Consider the following 17,884-nt stretch of genomic DNA (forward strand, 5'->3'; position numbering starts at 1 on the left):
AAGCCGTTTGTGCCATAAAACTAATGTATTGTACATTTGCTACCATTCATTACGGAGTTTTGTCTGCCAAAATGGTACAAGTTTTCACATGCCACTCCACTTTGCTCTCTGCTACATTTTCAGTTCTCAAAAAGAAAAAAGAAACTAATTCCCCTTTCTCAGTTAAACCAATGCTCAGTTTTTTATTTTTTGAAGAAAAAGATTATATGAAGCAAAAGTGACATGATCATAATTGGAACTCTGACAAATTTTGATTCTTCCCTCTATCATTCCTTTATCCATCCATCACTTTTTCCCTACGATTTTCATGTGAACACATCATACGATACTGACACTCTTTAAGCCATAATTATTGGTTCGATTATTCCACGAGAAAACAAGAGTATGAAATAAAAATGATCTAAACTCGATCTCAATGTGCTTTTTCCCTCTCTGAAAGTCTTGAACCGTATATATTTATATATATAATCAAAATCAACCTGATGTAGCAGACAAGTTAAAGGTCGATAAAGAAAGGGGAAAGAAAAATGCTAGGGATAGAGATCGCGCTAGCGAGAAGTAGTGACTGTTACAACAGGAGCAGAATGAGAAACATTTCCTGGATTGGACGCGAATCTGGATGAGAAAGCGCAGTAGTGATAGTAATGTTCATCTAACAAGCCTCCGCAGCCGCTGGTGTCGAAGTTGAGAGAGTAGCTCAAAGGATCGTAGCGGCATTGGAAGGTGCTGCTGCTCTCTCCAGCGGTGCTACGGAGTACTCTGCTGCGTTTCTTCAGTTTGCGCAACAGTTTGGCGAAGCAGTTGCAGTTGGAGGAGGAGGCCTTCCTGGCGAGCGAAGTCGCAGTTACGGCGGCGGAGGATGTGCAAGTTTTGGCGCCGGCGGAGGCGTTGTTCTTCGGCCACCAGAGAAGCCACATTTGCGAGATGTGAGTTGAAGTTGCAGAGCAAAGAGCGGCGAAATGTGGAAAGCGGAAGGCGATGGAGATGGAGACAGTTAGAGGGCACGGTGAGTTTAAAGTCTTGCTTAGTTAATTTATATAGGGAAGTGGGCAGGTGTATTTCACGCGCTATCAATGCGCGTGAATATGAACTCTATCCTTGGATCTCAGCGTGGTTATCAAAGATTAAAGAATAAGGGAAGCCGTTCTTACTTTCTAGTAAGTCATGCGTCCTCCACGTGAGCCAGCATTGATAAACCCTAATTGTCTTTTTGATATATATATATATATATATTTTTTTTTTTTTTTTAGTTAACCCAAAATTTGGTAGAATAAATTGAAATTTTAGGGAAGTTTTAATATAAATGGAAAAAAATTATATTCCATTTCGTTGCCACTATACCGTTTTGAGTCTTTTGACATGTTTTCTATGGGCAGTTTTTGGCTTTTTCCAGACTAATTTGGTATTTTCAGGATAATTTATTAATGAATGATTATATGTACCAGTAACCCATAGGAAAACTTATCAAAATTGAGTTGGACATATATTATATTACATGATTTTTTTTTTTTTTTTTTTGTTTTATTTTATCATTAAACTTATCAAAATTGAGTAAGACTCTGAATAGAGTAGATTGTGACACGCAAGGGTAGATTGTGACACGCATGTTGCGACAAGCAAAGGGGCAACCTTTAAGTGGTATCTATCTGACCACACGAGGATCTAGACGAGTGCCATGATGCGACCGAGAATGATAGTGTATCATCTAACACACTACATAGAGTGGGCATTGCAGAGAAGACGACACCTAAGCAAGGTGTCAAAGATAGGCTTGTTGAAGGGTTAGGTAGAGCCCTGAACCTTAATCGTCTAAGAGTGTATGTTTATTTAGAAAAATAGAAAATAATAAATCGTTAATGGGCATGGATTGACACAACATGCTCATCTCTAACTTCACTTGGATCCACTTGCATTGCACAAAGTTTCCTTATTTTTTATTGTTGGTAAACATATCCCTTATATTACGTTTATGTTTGATTATCGACCTCAGAATGTTTTTTAGTGGGCTATTATTTTTCTTTTTTAGTGTTAATCCTTTGATTTTTAAATATTAAGTAGTTTCAGACCAAAATTTGATTGTCTGTTAGCATGTCCCCAATATTACGCATACGTTTGATTATCCACTTCTGCATGTTTTAAGTGTTTGCCTTTTGCTTTAAAACTACTCAATTTCTCTCAATTTTGTTTGGGTTAAGTTGTAAATTCATTGGTGGGTGATGACCATACCAGGACTCATATATTGGTTCGCTGATTATGGGCATTAATATCTCTAAAACAAAACAGGGTATTAATATCTCACAAATGAGGAGTAGACCCTAACCTCTTGGGCTAAAGCATTGGAGGTGGGATTGTGGTTGCCCAGTTCTCTCCATTCAGTCGTTGGCTGTGAATATTCCAAATTTGCGTCTCTCCAAAGTCATCAGCCCATTTGAGGAACGGAATCTAAAAACCACTCATCTTAGATGGCCTTTAGGAAATATAATATTAACAAAACCGAAGAAATACTAATTGGATGTCACAAAAGCATTAGATAATGCACACTGCATCTCGCAAGTATAAGAAGACGGAAGCTCATTTTCAATGCTAACTCTAAAATAATAAAAGCCGATGACTCACAAATAGAATTTGGAAAGGTTGACTCCAACTAGAAAGAAATTTCACAAGGTGCATGGAATGTCCTTCCACGGCATATCGCTTCTAGATTTTCTCCGGCATACGAACAAAGTGGTGATACTTCCACGCCTAGGATTCAATATTGAACATATATTATATCAGAACACCGTCATGAAATGATCGAGATTTTTGTGTATCAAAATATACCAGTTGCATATAAGGGCACTGAATGTGTCAAGAATCCACCAGCTGCAACCACCCAGCGAGCATGGAGTCGGAGAACAAGCAGCCTAGCACTATCTGGAGTGTCAAAATTTGACCCATTGCCATTTTTCACAGGTGCGAACTCTTCTTCTCGTAAGATCTAGTTAAAGATATAAAAATGAATCTCAAATACCAAGTATGGTGATACGAACCCTCCTAAAATAGTTTTAAAAAATTGCAAACAAGAGATGCTTTCACCTCAAATAGTGCAGTAGAAGGAGCATAAGGAAATGCATCGAATATGAACTGCTCCATTTTTAGTCCCATTGTATGCCCGTGAATAGAAGGAATTTTTTTCTCCGCTAGATGGTAGCTACAGTTAAAAGAAGCATATGAGCAAGCTCTTTATGATATATATGATCCGTAGAATCGCTGTTAACTCTAGGAGATGGCCTGGCAATGTAAGGCACAAAAGAACACGCATTGAAGACAAGCCTCTTTCTGAAACTGTGCAATACTACATACTAACAATACCTCATTTATCTAGCCCTTAACACGGTTGTTAGTCAACCAGTACCTTGGTACTGAGGATAAATTGTAATCTGGATGCTCCTAAGCTGATTGCTAAGTTACATCAGTTTCATCCTCCTTGGACATTAGAAGGAATGACAGAAACTAGTTATGATTCAGGGAAAGTGAGACAATATAGGAGGGCGAGGCAGACAATAATGCCCTTCGTAACAAAATAAGATTTTTTTTTTTTTTTCTTGAAAAAAAAAATCAGAAACTCAGAGAATTCATTGAAAACCCTTTTATTTTGCATAGATGAGAGCTGTAAAACCAGTACACAAACGATCAAGGGCATCTGTGAATGCACGTGTATATAAATAATTGTGGGTGTTCATGCAAGCTTATATGCCTCAACTAATTCCATGGTATAACCAGTTAACCATTGTACAACAGATAAATCAACAAATTTATTAGAAATGTTAGGTTTTATAGGCTCCAATATTTGATTAACAAAAATGTGAACATGATAAAGTAGAACCACGAGAATATCCAACAAGTCCGAGCCTGAGTCAATATTTTTAATTAACACCATACTAGATTTAAGAAGCTTTTTCATATTAAAAATAATCCAATCTCCAATGGGCACCAAGTCTGAAGTAGAAATATATTGCTGATTCTACAACCTTCAATGGTAAAAAAAAAATTTAGGTTCTATGGACATAAATAAATAAGATAAAAGAATTGTAGATCCTTGTTCATCTTCCGGTTAATTCAACCTTAGCAATCAAAACTAGTGTACTACTCAACAATCTAACAGTAACCATTCATTGAGCATTTCAATCATTTCCTAATTTGAATAGTGGTTAAAAACACTAGCAAGGACTAAAACATGTTCTAACTAGAACATCATTACCACAAGGATAGAAAATCATCAAATGGACAATTGGAACCTTACTCTGTTCAATTATAAAACTGGGGAGGGAGGTAGGGAGAGAGAGAGAGAGCTACTAACATGCTGTCCTTTTCGAGACCATTTGCCACTTGGTTTAGAAAATCCAATGTAAACATGTGTAAGCACACCTGAAAATGTAAAAAAAAAAAAAAAAAAAAAAAAAAATTAAACATGTTTAAATTTCCTTTTGTTGACATTTCAAGTGTCAAAGCATAGAAGATGACCGACATGATAAGTTAGTTGTATTGAGTGCAATTTTCAAAAAGGCTTAAAGATTTTGCTCCATCGAAAGAAAATGTAATCTTCATAACTAAAAAAATTAGGGTATAAGATTTATAAGAACGTATTACAATTTATTATATGGAAAGAATCTGATAAATCTCCTATTAATTATGTGTATAGGAGTATGCGCATGAGGAAGAAGAGTGGGGTCAAGGATGTTGTTACAAATTAGTTAGAAGCGGGGAGGTATAGGTGTGGGCAATGCATTCGTGTGATAGGGAGAGGAAGAGAGGGGAAGCTCTGGAATTCTTCCCTTGACATTGTACCCCTTGGTGATGCATAAACTTAGTTCTTATCAACAATGGTATAAGAGAGAGACGTGATTGGGAATACACACAAAGAAACTCAGATAGAAACTTCGGAAAAAAGAAGTTAGACTGATCTGCGAGTCAATGAAGGAGGAGGTGGAAGTAAATATAGGAAATATAACCATACTTTGGCTTCACTATATCCAAGGCTTGCAGACTTTCAATGGATGGGCTTCTCTTTCCCATTTTCTTTCATCCATCTCTCTTATCATCAGCAAATCATTCATGGAAGTGGAACTTTAGTTCTTCTGATAGTTTTACAGCACATTCTGTGATGGATCTTCTTGTGATGTAGGCTCTTTTATATATAATAAAATAGATAATTTCATTGATGATTGAAATTTACAAAAGGGATGTAATATTCATGATGTTTACAAACTACCTTCCCAATTTACAATGAGGGAGGTATAACTATAGGAAGTAAAAATATTAGATAGTTTACACCAAGATATAGCTTGGTAAACAATATTGTCAAAGAATTTTGTGTAAGCTGTCTTTTCCGCGAATATTTATATCTTTCTTTCCACATATTCCAAAAGAAATCCATAGTAGGGTTTTTGCATTCAAGAAGGGATGGTGCGTTAAGGTCATATCCAATAGATCCTTTACCTCCATAGGAAATGTGAGATGTCATCCGAAGAGATTGAGAATCGTTGTCTAAAATTTTTGACTATACATGCATTGCATAAATAAGTGGCTCTGTGATTCGTTTTCTTTCGTGCATAATGGACACCAATTTGGAAATAGAGCCATGTAGGACATTCTTTTTTTTTTGAAGATTTTTACTTGTACTAATGGCTTTATGTGCGATTTTCCAAAGGAAGAAATTCACCTTTCTAGAGTGTTCTCCTTTCCATATTGTCTTTGCTAGCATGAGATTAATTACTTTGACATTAATCTATATTCAGCCATTACTCTATATTATATTGTGATGCAAAATGATAATACTTCCATTACTCTATATTCAGCCATTTGGCAAGGGTTCTATCCTCCCAAAATTAAAATCTTCCTTTGGGAGCATAGTCATGGTGGTTCAACCCAATGGATCAGGTGGTTCAACAGTATTGGAGTTATATTCTTTCAGATTTTGGATGGAGCATTATTTTGCCAGGAAACAATTTTTATCTATTATCCTTGATTTTTGTGGGTAATCCTTTCAAGGTGAATGCGAAAACACTATGGGAGGCTATTAATAGCTCTTCTTTTTTTGGTCTCTTTGGTGCGAAAGGAATAGGATAATCTTCAGCGGCATATGTGGTTCTTTTGAAGGTTTTATTGATCCAACTCTTTTTAATGCTTTGTGTGGGTGCAAATGTTCACACCTTTTTACTGATTGTAGTCTTACAATTTTATTAAACGATTAGAAATCTTACTTGTAACCCACCGTAGGTGGCCTTTTCATTTCATTTATCAATGATGTATATCTCAGTTTCTCTCTGATATATACATTGGCTGATACTATTTTTTCATCTCTCCTATATTTACTTCTGTACTATGGATAACTAAGCTACCATACACATATATGCAAAGAATTGCAAGAAATCCAAGTACGAAACAGTCTCCTAAAAGGTTGTCAGCATTTGACCTAAATGGTTCGGGAAAATATGTATTATTCATGACTTACAGGGAATGCTGGAGGATACTACTTCTTATATATTTCCTATATTTACTTCGGAAATATGGTTATATTAAGAAACCATGCATAGACTAAGAAATCCGTTCCAACAGCTGCTAGCCCTCCTTGATACACTTCTTAGAGGGTATGCAAAATTTCCTACTGTTTCAATGCCTATGGTAATAAAAAATTCAAACATCTTTCTTTTTTTTCGTTTCTTCTTATCACTCACTCACTTTTGGGCATAAGGGGAGAAACCTCTCATCATCAAGGTACTAGTATCTTTTAGTTATGCGAATGTTATTAAGAACACTCCCCTGAAAGGTTTAAGCAACCTAACTGACCTCCCCATCATCCATTCTTGTGTAGGTTAATATTTGAGAAGGAACTTCTCTGATTATAATATTTACTCCATATCTTCTGTGGACAGGAGTTATAAATTAGGTGGATGTGTTTTTTCTTCTTCCTCCTGAATTTCAGGAACAAACTGCTGGGGTGTTTAGGGTGTGTGCACACTGAAACCAAAACATATAATGCATGATAGTAAAGATTGAAGACGAAATTTGACCAAATGCAATACATAGAAGCAGGCAACCACTTAATAAGTTGCTAAAAAGTTGATTTTTATGAATAAAATTTAGGAGTTAAAAAATATTGAAGAATTAATTTTAGTCCACACAGAAACAACCTCAAAACCTGTATGTGTAAATAATCGGGCTAGATACCAGAAAGTTAGATGTATGAAAAGTTCCACAAAAGAAAAGGAGAAACAAACATTACATTACTCCAACAGAAACGAAGACGCCCTGTTACTTGATTGATAGCAGAAGCCAGTGATGGATCCAATTCACTGTACTCAACAACAGTGAGCGGTCCTCCTTTACCTCGTCGGACAAATACACCAACCTTCTCTTGGGGATATGCCTAAAACCAAATGAATTACAAAAAATAAAAAATACGATCTAGTCATTGAAAAGATGAATGAGGTCAACTAAGGTTGGAGAAAATGTTAAAAGAATCTATTTCATTTGGTGGCCATCGTTGGGGTGGATGTCAGAGAAGTTATAAACCTGAAGTGAGAAATTTTTTACTAGTACGCACCAAGAAACTAGATCATCTTTTACACTGGGTTTTAGACTTGAGACTATATCAATTTCTTTTATATCCTTGAGTGTTTGAGCTTGCTATGGTGCACCTTTTACATAGCAAGAACAAAAATTCTAATTTACATTATATCTATTTCCAAAAAGCAAATACAATTTTCCAGAGTATAACAATATCTAAAAGAGATCGAAGCCAACAGTACTTATCAGAGATCTACAACTAATGCATAAATATTCTAATTTAGACAAGATGTTCCACAGAACCATGATTTTAACCAAAGAAAATTAACATAGTTAATCTCTTCCCATATGTAAAATAAACAACAAGATTAATTACCTTACGAACAACTTTTGCTGCCGCAGATACACCTTTATCAATGAAATATCCCAAGAATGTTGGATCAGCCACGCGAACCTATAATTAAGATGCAGAAATTTGAAACATTTTAATAATTTTGCAAAATCACTCATCCAGCACAATGAAAATTCAACAGATACAGCAACTCACTAATGCATTGTCAACTCCATAGCAGTCAATATATTTAATCCCTCTTGCTGACATATCTTCTAATAAGTGTGAGGATCTTAAAGCTGATCAATAAACAACAGGTCCACATAAGAGGGTAAAGAATAGAGTTAGAAATAGCCAACAGCTCGAGCCTATTAGTTTGACCAGCTTACCTGCATATACCCCTCCATTTCCATCTGGAGCCTTAGAAACCTAGCTTTTAAGAATTCAAACTTTTACAACCACAGATTCTATAGAATTGGAATTAGAGAATTAAAGCATGACATAAGAGATGTGGATTTCAATAATATCAAAATCATCATAACGGTAACTATTAGGATCCCAAGGAGATTGCCCCAAAAGAGATGTCCATTTAACCTACGGAGCCATTTAAACAAGGAATGGGGAATCCCCGTTGGAGAGGAAGCAGAGAGAGATTTCTCCTTATTAGCTAAATGGTTCTACGTTCCTGGGCCCACCCTGCCCTCTTTAATATATACATACATGTCGGTATATACATATGTACAGCAAATGTTAGTAACTTAGTAGCAGTAAACGTAATAGGGATTTAGGTACTAGGCAGTATATATGTAGAAGTAAAGCAGTAAGGATGTTTTACATTTTTTTTAATAGAAATTATACTGAAAAATGAAAATTATCCATTGAAATTTTTCTTCGAAAGGAATAATTTTTTTAACAAAATATTAAAGAGAGAAAAATTACCCGCGTGAATCTAATTCCCACGAAAATAAATGGAGAATTTTGTAGGAATCGAGATTGAAATAGGTGGCAAGGACTTCCCCACCTGTGGACATCTCTAACCACTAATCTATCAATCCAGTATTCATCCACTACATAGCGTTCCCCTATATCCATGGCTTCTAACAAATTCTTTTCATAAGATTCTTCCCTTCCCCAATTAGTTCACTTAATACAAAGTATGAAATATTAATTTATGAGTAGTCCAAATCAAAATATATTCCCCCTTGGCTATGAAGCTATCTCTGGCAGCACTTCTTTATTCAAGAAAAATCAGTCACATTCCTTCATTTATTTTCTATCTCAAGAAATCAAAGATTTACCAGAAGAGCCAAACGCATACAGGACATGTTAGGGGAAGGAGGAAAGGTAAATAGTGTGTAAGAGATATGACATGGATAATTGGAGATTTATCAATTCATGTGGGAAAAAAAATTGAAGCCATACTCTGTATGGTGTTTCCATCACAAATCTACCATCCTTGGATATACAAGGAATGGTGCCCTGCTGAAAGAAGGTGACCTGCAATCCGGACATGGTGAAAGTGAGTGTCAGAGCAAGCAGGGAATAAAGAGAAAAAGAATAAGCATCTAAAGGATTATAACTTGATTAGCCTCCAAACCAAAATATTTCTGACTTTCAAAAAAACTGCGAGTGGCCTCGTCGGTAAATGGACTGGTCATCACATACCAATGAATTGATGCAGAACTGGCAGAATCTGAGATTAATAGTGTAAGTGAATAACTGACACTAACATCCATTATAATCTAAATTCATCAAAATTCTCCAAAGTTATACCCCGAGTCCATTATTTTCTAGTAAATTTGGTTACAAGCACGAGGTCCCCACCGTCAAGGACAAAAAGAAAAATAAAAGGGAAGTATAATGAATAGTGAAAACTTACTATCAGTTGTAGCTTGAGCAGCTAATCTTTGAACGTGCAACATTCTCTCAGCTTGAAGTTGAAAGAGAGATTTCCCCGATGGAAGTCCAATATCTAACAATAAAGTATATTAAAAACAAAAATACTTGAGTTTATCAATGATATATATACAGAAACAAAAATGAGAAATGACTTTCCACCTCCCTTCAATGGAAAATGAAACTATAAATAATAAGGATTAGATTATTATGTGTATGAGATTGGGGAGAGAGATATAAGTCATTAATCATCATTGTACCTTAAATAGTTTGAAAATACTCGGACATCACTCACTGCCATAGAAAACATTACAGTTACAAATATTTCAAGGAACACATTGTATTTTTAGTTCTTACCGTAAGTGTCCTCATGGCAATCTATCCCTTCATATCGCGACCTCCTACTTCGAGTGTGCTATTTTTAACGCAAGCCATTTTTTTTCAAACTCTATATTACTTGTTTCAGGTACACTTATGTCCTCGTTACACATTTATACTCTCTCTCTAGAATCAAACCAGAACCCAAGCTGGGAAACAACTTGCCATGCCATGACTATTGTTGGTGAATTTACAAAATGGATTGTAACCGCCTATGGCCTTGGGAGTTTTAACCCCACCTATTTAATTTATCAATGAAATTGTTTCTCTTCTCGAAACAAAATTTACGAAAAGGATTTAGGATAATACAAAACCAAGAAAATCTCAACAAAAAATGAACATGACCCTATGAACTACACACGTCTATTGATTGAACCATAATTCATAAAGCCATCAACTATTGGATTCTAGAATCAAATATCCACACCAAAACATTATGAAGACTGTTACGAATTGGCAAGTAGAAGGAATGACTAATTCAACAAGTAAATAAGTAGATGAGTAAACATCAATTCTACATGCAAATCAATTTAAATGACACCTCCATGGAGAACCCTAAAGTAATTGCTCTATTATTTAGTGAATATGATTTTACTTACTGAAACATCCCTTAGGATCAGAACTCCCCAGCCGAGTTCCCTGCATTTCAATTTCAACAGAAGGAAAATAAAAAGGCAATCGAGCATCCACCCATGAAAAAATAAACCAATAGTACTGCCCCAGATATGAATCAATTGAAAATTAAATAAATAAACAAGAACATATCTATTTAGGCAGCTTTTTCGGATCCCTTTTCTTCGTAAATCTACAAAATTCATTCTACTACATTTAGACCCCTCAATTTTGTGAAGTAGATAGTTTTCATTCTGCTCAACTCCAATGAAAATCCGACCACTAGTGGACATTATTAAGAGTATGGGTAAGTCATTCTTAAATGAAAGAAATACTTCGCAGAAGGGTATACCAGAGATCGAAGTCATTACAAGAATATCTTCTTTTTAAAGGAAATAAGAAAAGGTGTTCTCGTCTTAAAAGAAAAGTTACTAAGAAATCAGATACTTTATAACCATCTATATAGACAGAAGAATTTTTTCGAAGAAAAAGGTTGAGCTTCAAGTTAAGGCTCGAAAGAGACATTAAGGCCTCAAATTTTCGTATCCACCAACGCTCATATCTTGAAGTCAGAGAAGAAGAAAAGAGAGGTCATATACGCCACCTTTCTCCTGAAATTGCATGTGTCTAAATCATACTGAAAACACTTTCCAAACTAGATGATAACCCTGCTGAATAAAGCATGTATTCATTTGTGTGACTACTGCAAGTAATGATCTAGCCGTATCAGTAATATTAATCGCAGTGGTAGAAGTCATTGTCACAAAACTTCATGTTCACTATTCAATTCAAGTACCAGCACGAGATAGATTACAATTAAGTAGCCGTGCCCTGCACTTTATGTTTTCAAATAAAATAATTTATTTACGGATAGCAATCCACCCCCCCCCCCCCCCCCCTTTTCTTTTCCATTTTACGTTCAGGATCTAGTAATTTACCCTTCTTCCAGAGAGGAGCTGCCACGAAGTGAGTTGTTTCATTGTGATAAGTGTCAAGTGGCAGACTATTGTTCCAGAATTTTTGCTAATGGATCTCTCCGTAGGGTAATTATAACTAACTGTCTAAATTAATCAGATCTTTTTTCTTATATGAAAGAATAACGTGATTTTTTTTCTATTACCCAAAAAGAGAGATCGATTATAGTGCACATTAAATTAGATTGATAATGCTTTATAGTGGGGTATAAAGGTCGACATAAAGCAAAGGGAATCATGCCACGCAATCGAAACAAGGTTTGCCAAAAAGTTACATACCTGACCACCAGACAATAGCAAAACGGCCAATTTTCCATCTGAGATGGCCTTCAACCCCGTCTTCCACCATTTCTCTCTTTCGTCAAGGGTTCGCTCCTCCAGCGTCGACACGCAGCTCTCTGGTACGGGTTCAATTGCTGCCGCAGGTAGCCCTACAAGCGCAATACGATTAAAATTTAATGAGAATTGATTGTCGCGATTAAAAAAGAGGAAACACGAGATGAGGAAGATACCAACCTTGCGAACGAAGCGAACATCGAATAATTCGATCTACCCTGGAAAGATCCAAACTCTGAAAAAAGAGCATCGACAATCATGTAACACTCACGCATTGCAGGATTAGAAAAGAAAAGAAACAACTAATTTCCAGCGTCATGCAGGATTAGAAACATAAACTTCATAAGACATATTAGCTTGTTTAGTTGCAAAGAATGTGAAAAACGATGAGAGATTGAAAATTCGAAGAATTAGAGAAGTCTCATTCTCTGCTCTCAACTAACGGAAATGCTTGAAATACGAATTAAAGCAGTAAGCGATCCGTCTGGTCCGTGAATATGGAGAGAAGGAGAATTGAGGGATCAAAGAGGAGGTGAATTCAGAAGGAGAGATAGGGGAAGTATACCTCAATATCCTTGACAAGAAGATCCCGCTCTTCGTGAGAGAGCTCGTCCCAAAGAGCAAAAACATCTTCCTGGCCGTAATCCTTGAGGCGCTCGAGCAAGGCCTGAGGTGGTTGTTGCAGAAGCAGCTGTTGTGGCGGTTGCTGCTGCGGCGGCGGCGGCAATGGCGCATTGGCATCGAAACCAATCACCGCCATAAAAGAGAAAAGAAGAGGTGGCGGTAACAGATCTCTGTTAGGAATCAAAATGTTAAATGATAATTGAGATTTGAGTGTCGGTGTGGATGTGCGCTCGGTTTCAAGCTTAAGAGAAGGAATGAGAAATAGAACAGTCGTAGTGAGGAAGACAGGAATCAGCAAGTACAATCAACTGCTATTGGATGTAAAACGAACAAAATTACCTCACCCACCCACCCGCATCATTTCCACACGATCCAAACTTGACTCATGCAAAAACTTGCTTCAACTGTTTTTCAAGAATCGATCCATGAGTCAACTTCGTAGTCGACTATCCATTCATCTAGTGCACAATGTTTACGAGTCATTTTTGCATATTGTGTCACAAAACAACCCCATATACCAACCTCCAACTCGTGAGCTAGGGCACAATGTCGGCATATATCTCTCATTTTTAAAGAAAAAAGTCTAAGACGCTCGTCTTGCAACTTTTGTCCATATCATGATATACGCATGTGACATGAGATAGCTCACTTAGGTCATAACGCTAATAAATTTATTTTATTGTGTGATTATTTTGGTGCTTTAAAGTGTGTTCTAATGAATAAATAAATTTAGTAAGAGTTTGGGTTGATGTGGTTATAATTTTGTGTTATTTATTTTAATAAGATTGATTTAATAATCGCCATTTTTTCATGTTTAGTCATGTTTCAAAGATCTCATCCGGAATCTTGTCTTTACTCGGTCCCGTTGGTTTAATGGTCGATTATTAAACCATAGCATAATATACACTTTTTAATATTCACAGCATGAACATAATTAAATAGAAATTGGCTATATTTATTTTATGGACGTTTAAATTTTACATTTTTATATTTTATATCTGTAATCTTGTGTACACAATTATTTTTGATTGTTTGTATTTGAGTTAGTAAGTCAATTTCAATACTTATAATTAAGAATAATCCAACTAACAAAATATCCCATAAAATAAAAATTCAACCACTCAAATTATAAAAAAATAATTTAATTCAATTGTAAAATATATATATTTAAATAAAATAAAATAAAAATGCATAGGATGAAGGGATGCTTCCCTCCAACCTAACAAAAGGGGTGACTATGATGTGAAACCAAAAGCCCATATGTTCTTCATGGGCATAAGTAAGGGTGGGCCTAACTAACTTTTTATTTTTATTTTTATTTTTTTATTTTTTTATTTTTTTATTTTTTTTAATACATTATTAACATACTCCACTCGAAATATTTAGTTTTTAAAGCAATCACCAATTATGGGCCTGGCCCACCAAAACAGTCTCCGTAAATGCATTGGGCCGAGTCAAAGGTACAACTCAGCAGCCTGCTAAAAACCATAACGGGCCGAGGTAGCCCATCCACTACTCTGGGTGGAAAATCAACAGAAACATTTTAAAATAAACTAAATAATGGTTTTCAGGAAGGACGATGTCGTTTTGTCATTTTTAATATACTTAAAAGAGTTATATATATATATATATATATATAAAGATTAAAATATAAATGGGCTGATTACATATAATGTGTATTTGTTGTAAGATAGAATATTTTGGAAAGCTAATTGCACGTGCAACTCAAACGAGAATTCAAGTAATGTGATTCGCAAGCGAAAAGGGATGAATGTCGAATGATAAAACAACAACAAAAACTTGTTTGGTTGTATTAATCATATTAGTATTCAGTAGGAATTGGTTTAAATAAACAATAACAATGTGTTTATTGTCTTTATTGAGTGAGGATTGGAGGGTACGTAATTTTGGGCAACCCTAGGTAGTGATTTGAAAAGCATAAATGGGAGTACAAATTATTTATGGGCATTTGTGAGGGACTCATTTTTTGAGATGAATGAATTAAAATTTTAATCATTCACTCTTATACTAATATTTTTACAAAATTAATACAATACAACAAACTCAATTCACTCCAAAAATTTTGAAAATATATTATATATAATGAAAATATGGATTTACACAAATTTATTTCCTCCATATCCCTCTCTCTCTCTCTCCAATTCATCTTTATTTCCTTTTTCTTCTTCCATTCCCACTATCAGACTCTCTCTCTCTCTAGGTTTCTCTCTCCCTCCATGGAGTAACGACAAGAATTCTGGAAAGTGGGGGAAAACACCCAGGAATCCATTAGCAGGAACACCAAGCCCTAGCCCTAGTAGTCCCAGCCCCAGCCCCAGCCCCAGCCCCACCCCCACCCCCACCCCAGATTTGTTATAAAATCCACCCATCAGATAGATTATCAGAAAGAAAGAACATCATCGGAATCCGAAGGATTTGATTTGAGGAAGAGATGATGATTTGATGAAGAAGAAGAAGAAGAAGAAGAAGAAGAAGAAGAAGAAGAAGAAGAAGAAGAAGAAGAAGATGATGATGATGATGATGAAACCTGCATGGCTTGAAGGTTTAATGTCGAATTGTAATTTCTTCGCCCCCTGTGGGCTCCACCAGTCTGGGAGGAAGAACGAGATGAACGTGTTCTGCTTGCACTGTTGCCTCAGCATTTGCCCTCACTGCGTTCCTTCTCACCGCTCCCATCCTCTTCTCCAGGTTCGGTTGTTCTATTTTGCCCTCAATTGATCTGTTCCATTTTCCTCCCCACAATTGTTAGGGTTTTCTTTTCTTCTTCTTCTTCTTTTTTTATTTTTATTTTTATTTTTATTTTTATTTTTATTTTTATTTTTATTGTACATGCTTAGTAGAGTCGCAGGCAGATAGATAGGTAGATGCAGAGGTGGGGGGGCGGGAGGGGTTAATTCGGATTTGGTTCTATTCCCATTTATAGAATATAACTCTTTCTTCTTTTTTTTTTAATCCATTCTCCTTTCTGCAAACCCTTCTCTCTCACCTGTTGCTTTCAACCAAACCCAAACTTTGACCCAACTCTTACTTACTTTCTTTTTCGCCTCTTTCCCCAAATATCTTCATTTTGTTTTGTTTTTTGTTTTTTGTTTTTCCCACTTGGAGTTGCTGCCTCCTTAAACTTACTCATTGCAATTAATTTCAATTTCACAGATTCGACGCTATGTTTATCACAACGTGGTTCGGCTTGGCGATCTGGAGAAGCTCATTCACTGTTCTTATATTCAGGTTCAACTTTGTACATCTTTCAAATTCGCATATGATCTTTCTTTCCTTTTATTTTATTTGTAACATCATCTTGTTTGTGTTGCTTGCTTGCAGCCTTACACTATAAATGGTGCCAAAGTCATATTCTTGAATCACAGGCCACAGTCTAGGCCCTCCAAAGCCCCCTCCAATGTTTGTTTAACTTGTGACCGAATTCTTCAACACCCTTTCCACTTCTGCTCCCTCTCATGCAAGGTACCACTGCTTCATTTATGCATAACAAACAACCAAACGAACAAACCTGTTTCATCAATTTTGCTGCAATCATCCTGGAAAACCTTTAGTTAGTATATAGGACGCGGCAGATATTAAAGTATGTGAAAGCTTGATTGTATCACAAAATGCGGATGCAGGTTGATCATATGGTGTTGGAAGGGGCAGATCTTTCCAGCATTCTGTTCAGGTTTGACGAATCAGATTTTGCAATCTCACAATTTGAAGGATTGCGGATGGATGCCTCCGAGCTCACCGACGACGACGCCCAAATCACTCCAAACTTCGACTCATTGGAATGCCAGGCTTACTCGATTTCGAATGAAGCCACCAGCAATTCAGTAGTCTCACAGGAACCCGAGATTGCAACGAGGAAGAAGAAGAAGAAGAAGAAGAACACCACCACCACCACCACCACCACCACCACCAATGGTTTCCTTCCTGGAATTGTTCTCTCTCTGGGTAGCCGGAGAAAGGGTGCTCCCCAAAGGGCTCCACTGTCTTAGAAAAGAATGAACCATATGAAAAAGAATAAATAAAGTTAGGCGTTAATGAAGAGCATTAGTATATTAAATTTATATATATATATATCTAAAAAGGAAGGAGAAACATGTTTGTTGACGATGGATCCATAGTGTTAGGTGTTGTTGAGGTTAGGTTTTTTTTGTGTGTGAAATAGAGGAACCCATCCATTGCTAATTAAGGAGGTGTCTCCCAGAACTTGTTCTCCAAACTTTAAACACCACCAATTTTGTGCTGTTCATCATGTAATGGAATTTCCAGTCCTCATTTTCTCTTAATTTCCATTTTATCAACACAATTGTTTGGGATAGTATTTAGCATATAATATAATATAATATAATAACAAAATATAGTGTAATGTATTTGGAGTGTGTGGACTTAGTTTTGTGTGTGTGTCTTGGAACTTGAAGACTATGGATGAGATGAGATGCTAGGGTTTTGAGAAGTTATGGACAAATAATTAAATAATATATATTTTTATATTTTCAAATATTCTATTTTAGGGAATGGGTTTTGACTTGCCCTTTTGTCAGTTCCTTTTAACTTCTGTCTTACTCTCAACTTGGGAAAACCCCTTTCATTGCAATGGAACTTAATTTTTGATACATAGCTTATACTACAAGTCATTCCAAATAAATCACAAAAATTTAACACTTGGAACAACTTAATAATAAGGTTTTGAAGCAATAAATGCCCATGAGAGAGAGAGAGAGAGAGAGAGAGAGAGAGAGAGAGGGGTTGAACAAAATGATGCTATTAATAGATTCTTGAGTAAATAAACTCAATTACTCAAGGAAGTTCTACAAAAAGGAATTACCCACCACAAATAATTAAATATAATTACAAAAAAATATAAAGTAATAGCATGTTTAGAAATTCGGTTTATTTGTTACAATATAATCATTTTTATATAATTATTTGGACAACACAACTAATTCTTCCACTTCCTCTTTCTCTTGGGGTTGAAAACATAGAAGTAAATCTTTGTCGCTGGTTGAAACAAATAATATTTAATAATGGACGGCGAATATGGAAACAGTTTTGAAATTGAACGGAAAGGACAGTGGAGATTATGACATGTGGCAACACAAATAGTAGAGATACCACGTGACATGGGCACCAATGGAAAGGATAGCACGTGGCAACGTAAATGGAAGGAATG

The 17,884-nt window shown here is 35.9% G+C and overlaps 3 protein-coding genes across 5 annotated transcripts; 1 reads left to right on the forward strand and 2 right to left on the reverse strand.

The window, feature by feature from the left end:
* Positions 1 to 548: 548 nt before the first annotated feature.
* Positions 549 to 917, reverse strand: LOC111803650 (uncharacterized). Its single transcript, XM_023688160.2, has one exon. The coding sequence runs from the start codon at positions 915 to 917 to the stop codon at positions 549 to 551; it is 369 nt and encodes a 122-aa protein (XP_023543928.2).
* Positions 918 to 2,169: 1,252 nt separating this feature from the next.
* On the reverse strand, positions 2,170 to 12,977 carry LOC111803805 (UDP-N-acetylglucosamine diphosphorylase 1-like). Of its 3 annotated transcripts, XM_087127611.1 has the most exons (16): positions 12,641 to 12,977; positions 12,256 to 12,310; positions 12,019 to 12,170; positions 10,753 to 10,792; positions 9,759 to 9,851; positions 9,460 to 9,572; positions 9,302 to 9,376; positions 8,269 to 8,308; positions 8,096 to 8,178; positions 7,925 to 8,002; positions 7,265 to 7,408; positions 4,340 to 4,407; positions 3,076 to 3,190; positions 2,821 to 2,977; positions 2,617 to 2,742; positions 2,170 to 2,442 (listed from the first exon to the last, which is right to left on the reverse strand). In XM_087127611.1, the coding sequence occupies exons 1-15, from the start codon at positions 12,833 to 12,835 to the stop codon at positions 2,645 to 2,647; spliced, it is 1,506 nt and encodes a 501-aa protein (XP_086983737.1). In that variant the 5' UTR covers positions 12,836 to 12,977; the 3' UTR covers positions 2,170 to 2,442; positions 2,617 to 2,644. The 3 variants fall into 3 exon arrangements, with proteins under 3 accessions (XP_086983737.1, XP_086983739.1, XP_086983738.1); XM_087127613.1 differs by lacking the exon at positions 2,170 to 2,442 and having other exon boundaries at positions 2,485 to 2,742; positions 12,641 to 12,972; XM_087127612.1 differs by lacking the exons at positions 2,170 to 2,442; positions 8,269 to 8,308; positions 9,302 to 9,376; positions 9,460 to 9,572 and having other exon boundaries at positions 2,485 to 2,742; positions 12,641 to 12,976.
* Positions 12,978 to 14,840: 1,863 nt separating this feature from the next.
* LOC111804353 (protein RGF1 INDUCIBLE TRANSCRIPTION FACTOR 1) lies at positions 14,841 to 16,971 on the forward strand. Its single transcript, XM_023689116.2, has 4 exons — positions 14,841 to 15,408; positions 15,874 to 15,948; positions 16,042 to 16,182; positions 16,341 to 16,971. Exons 1-4 carry the CDS (start codon positions 15,163 to 15,165, stop codon positions 16,704 to 16,706), a joined length of 828 nt encoding a protein of 275 aa, XP_023544884.2. The 5' UTR covers positions 14,841 to 15,162; the 3' UTR covers positions 16,707 to 16,971.
* Positions 16,972 to 17,884: the final 913 nt, after the last annotated feature.

The sequence above is a fragment of the Cucurbita pepo genome, chromosome 10 (genome assembly GCF_057944985.1).
Source record: "Cucurbita pepo subsp. pepo isolate OVF chromosome 10, ASM5794498v1, whole genome shotgun sequence".
Lineage (NCBI taxonomy): Eukaryota > Viridiplantae > Streptophyta > Magnoliopsida > Cucurbitales > Cucurbitaceae > Cucurbita > Cucurbita pepo.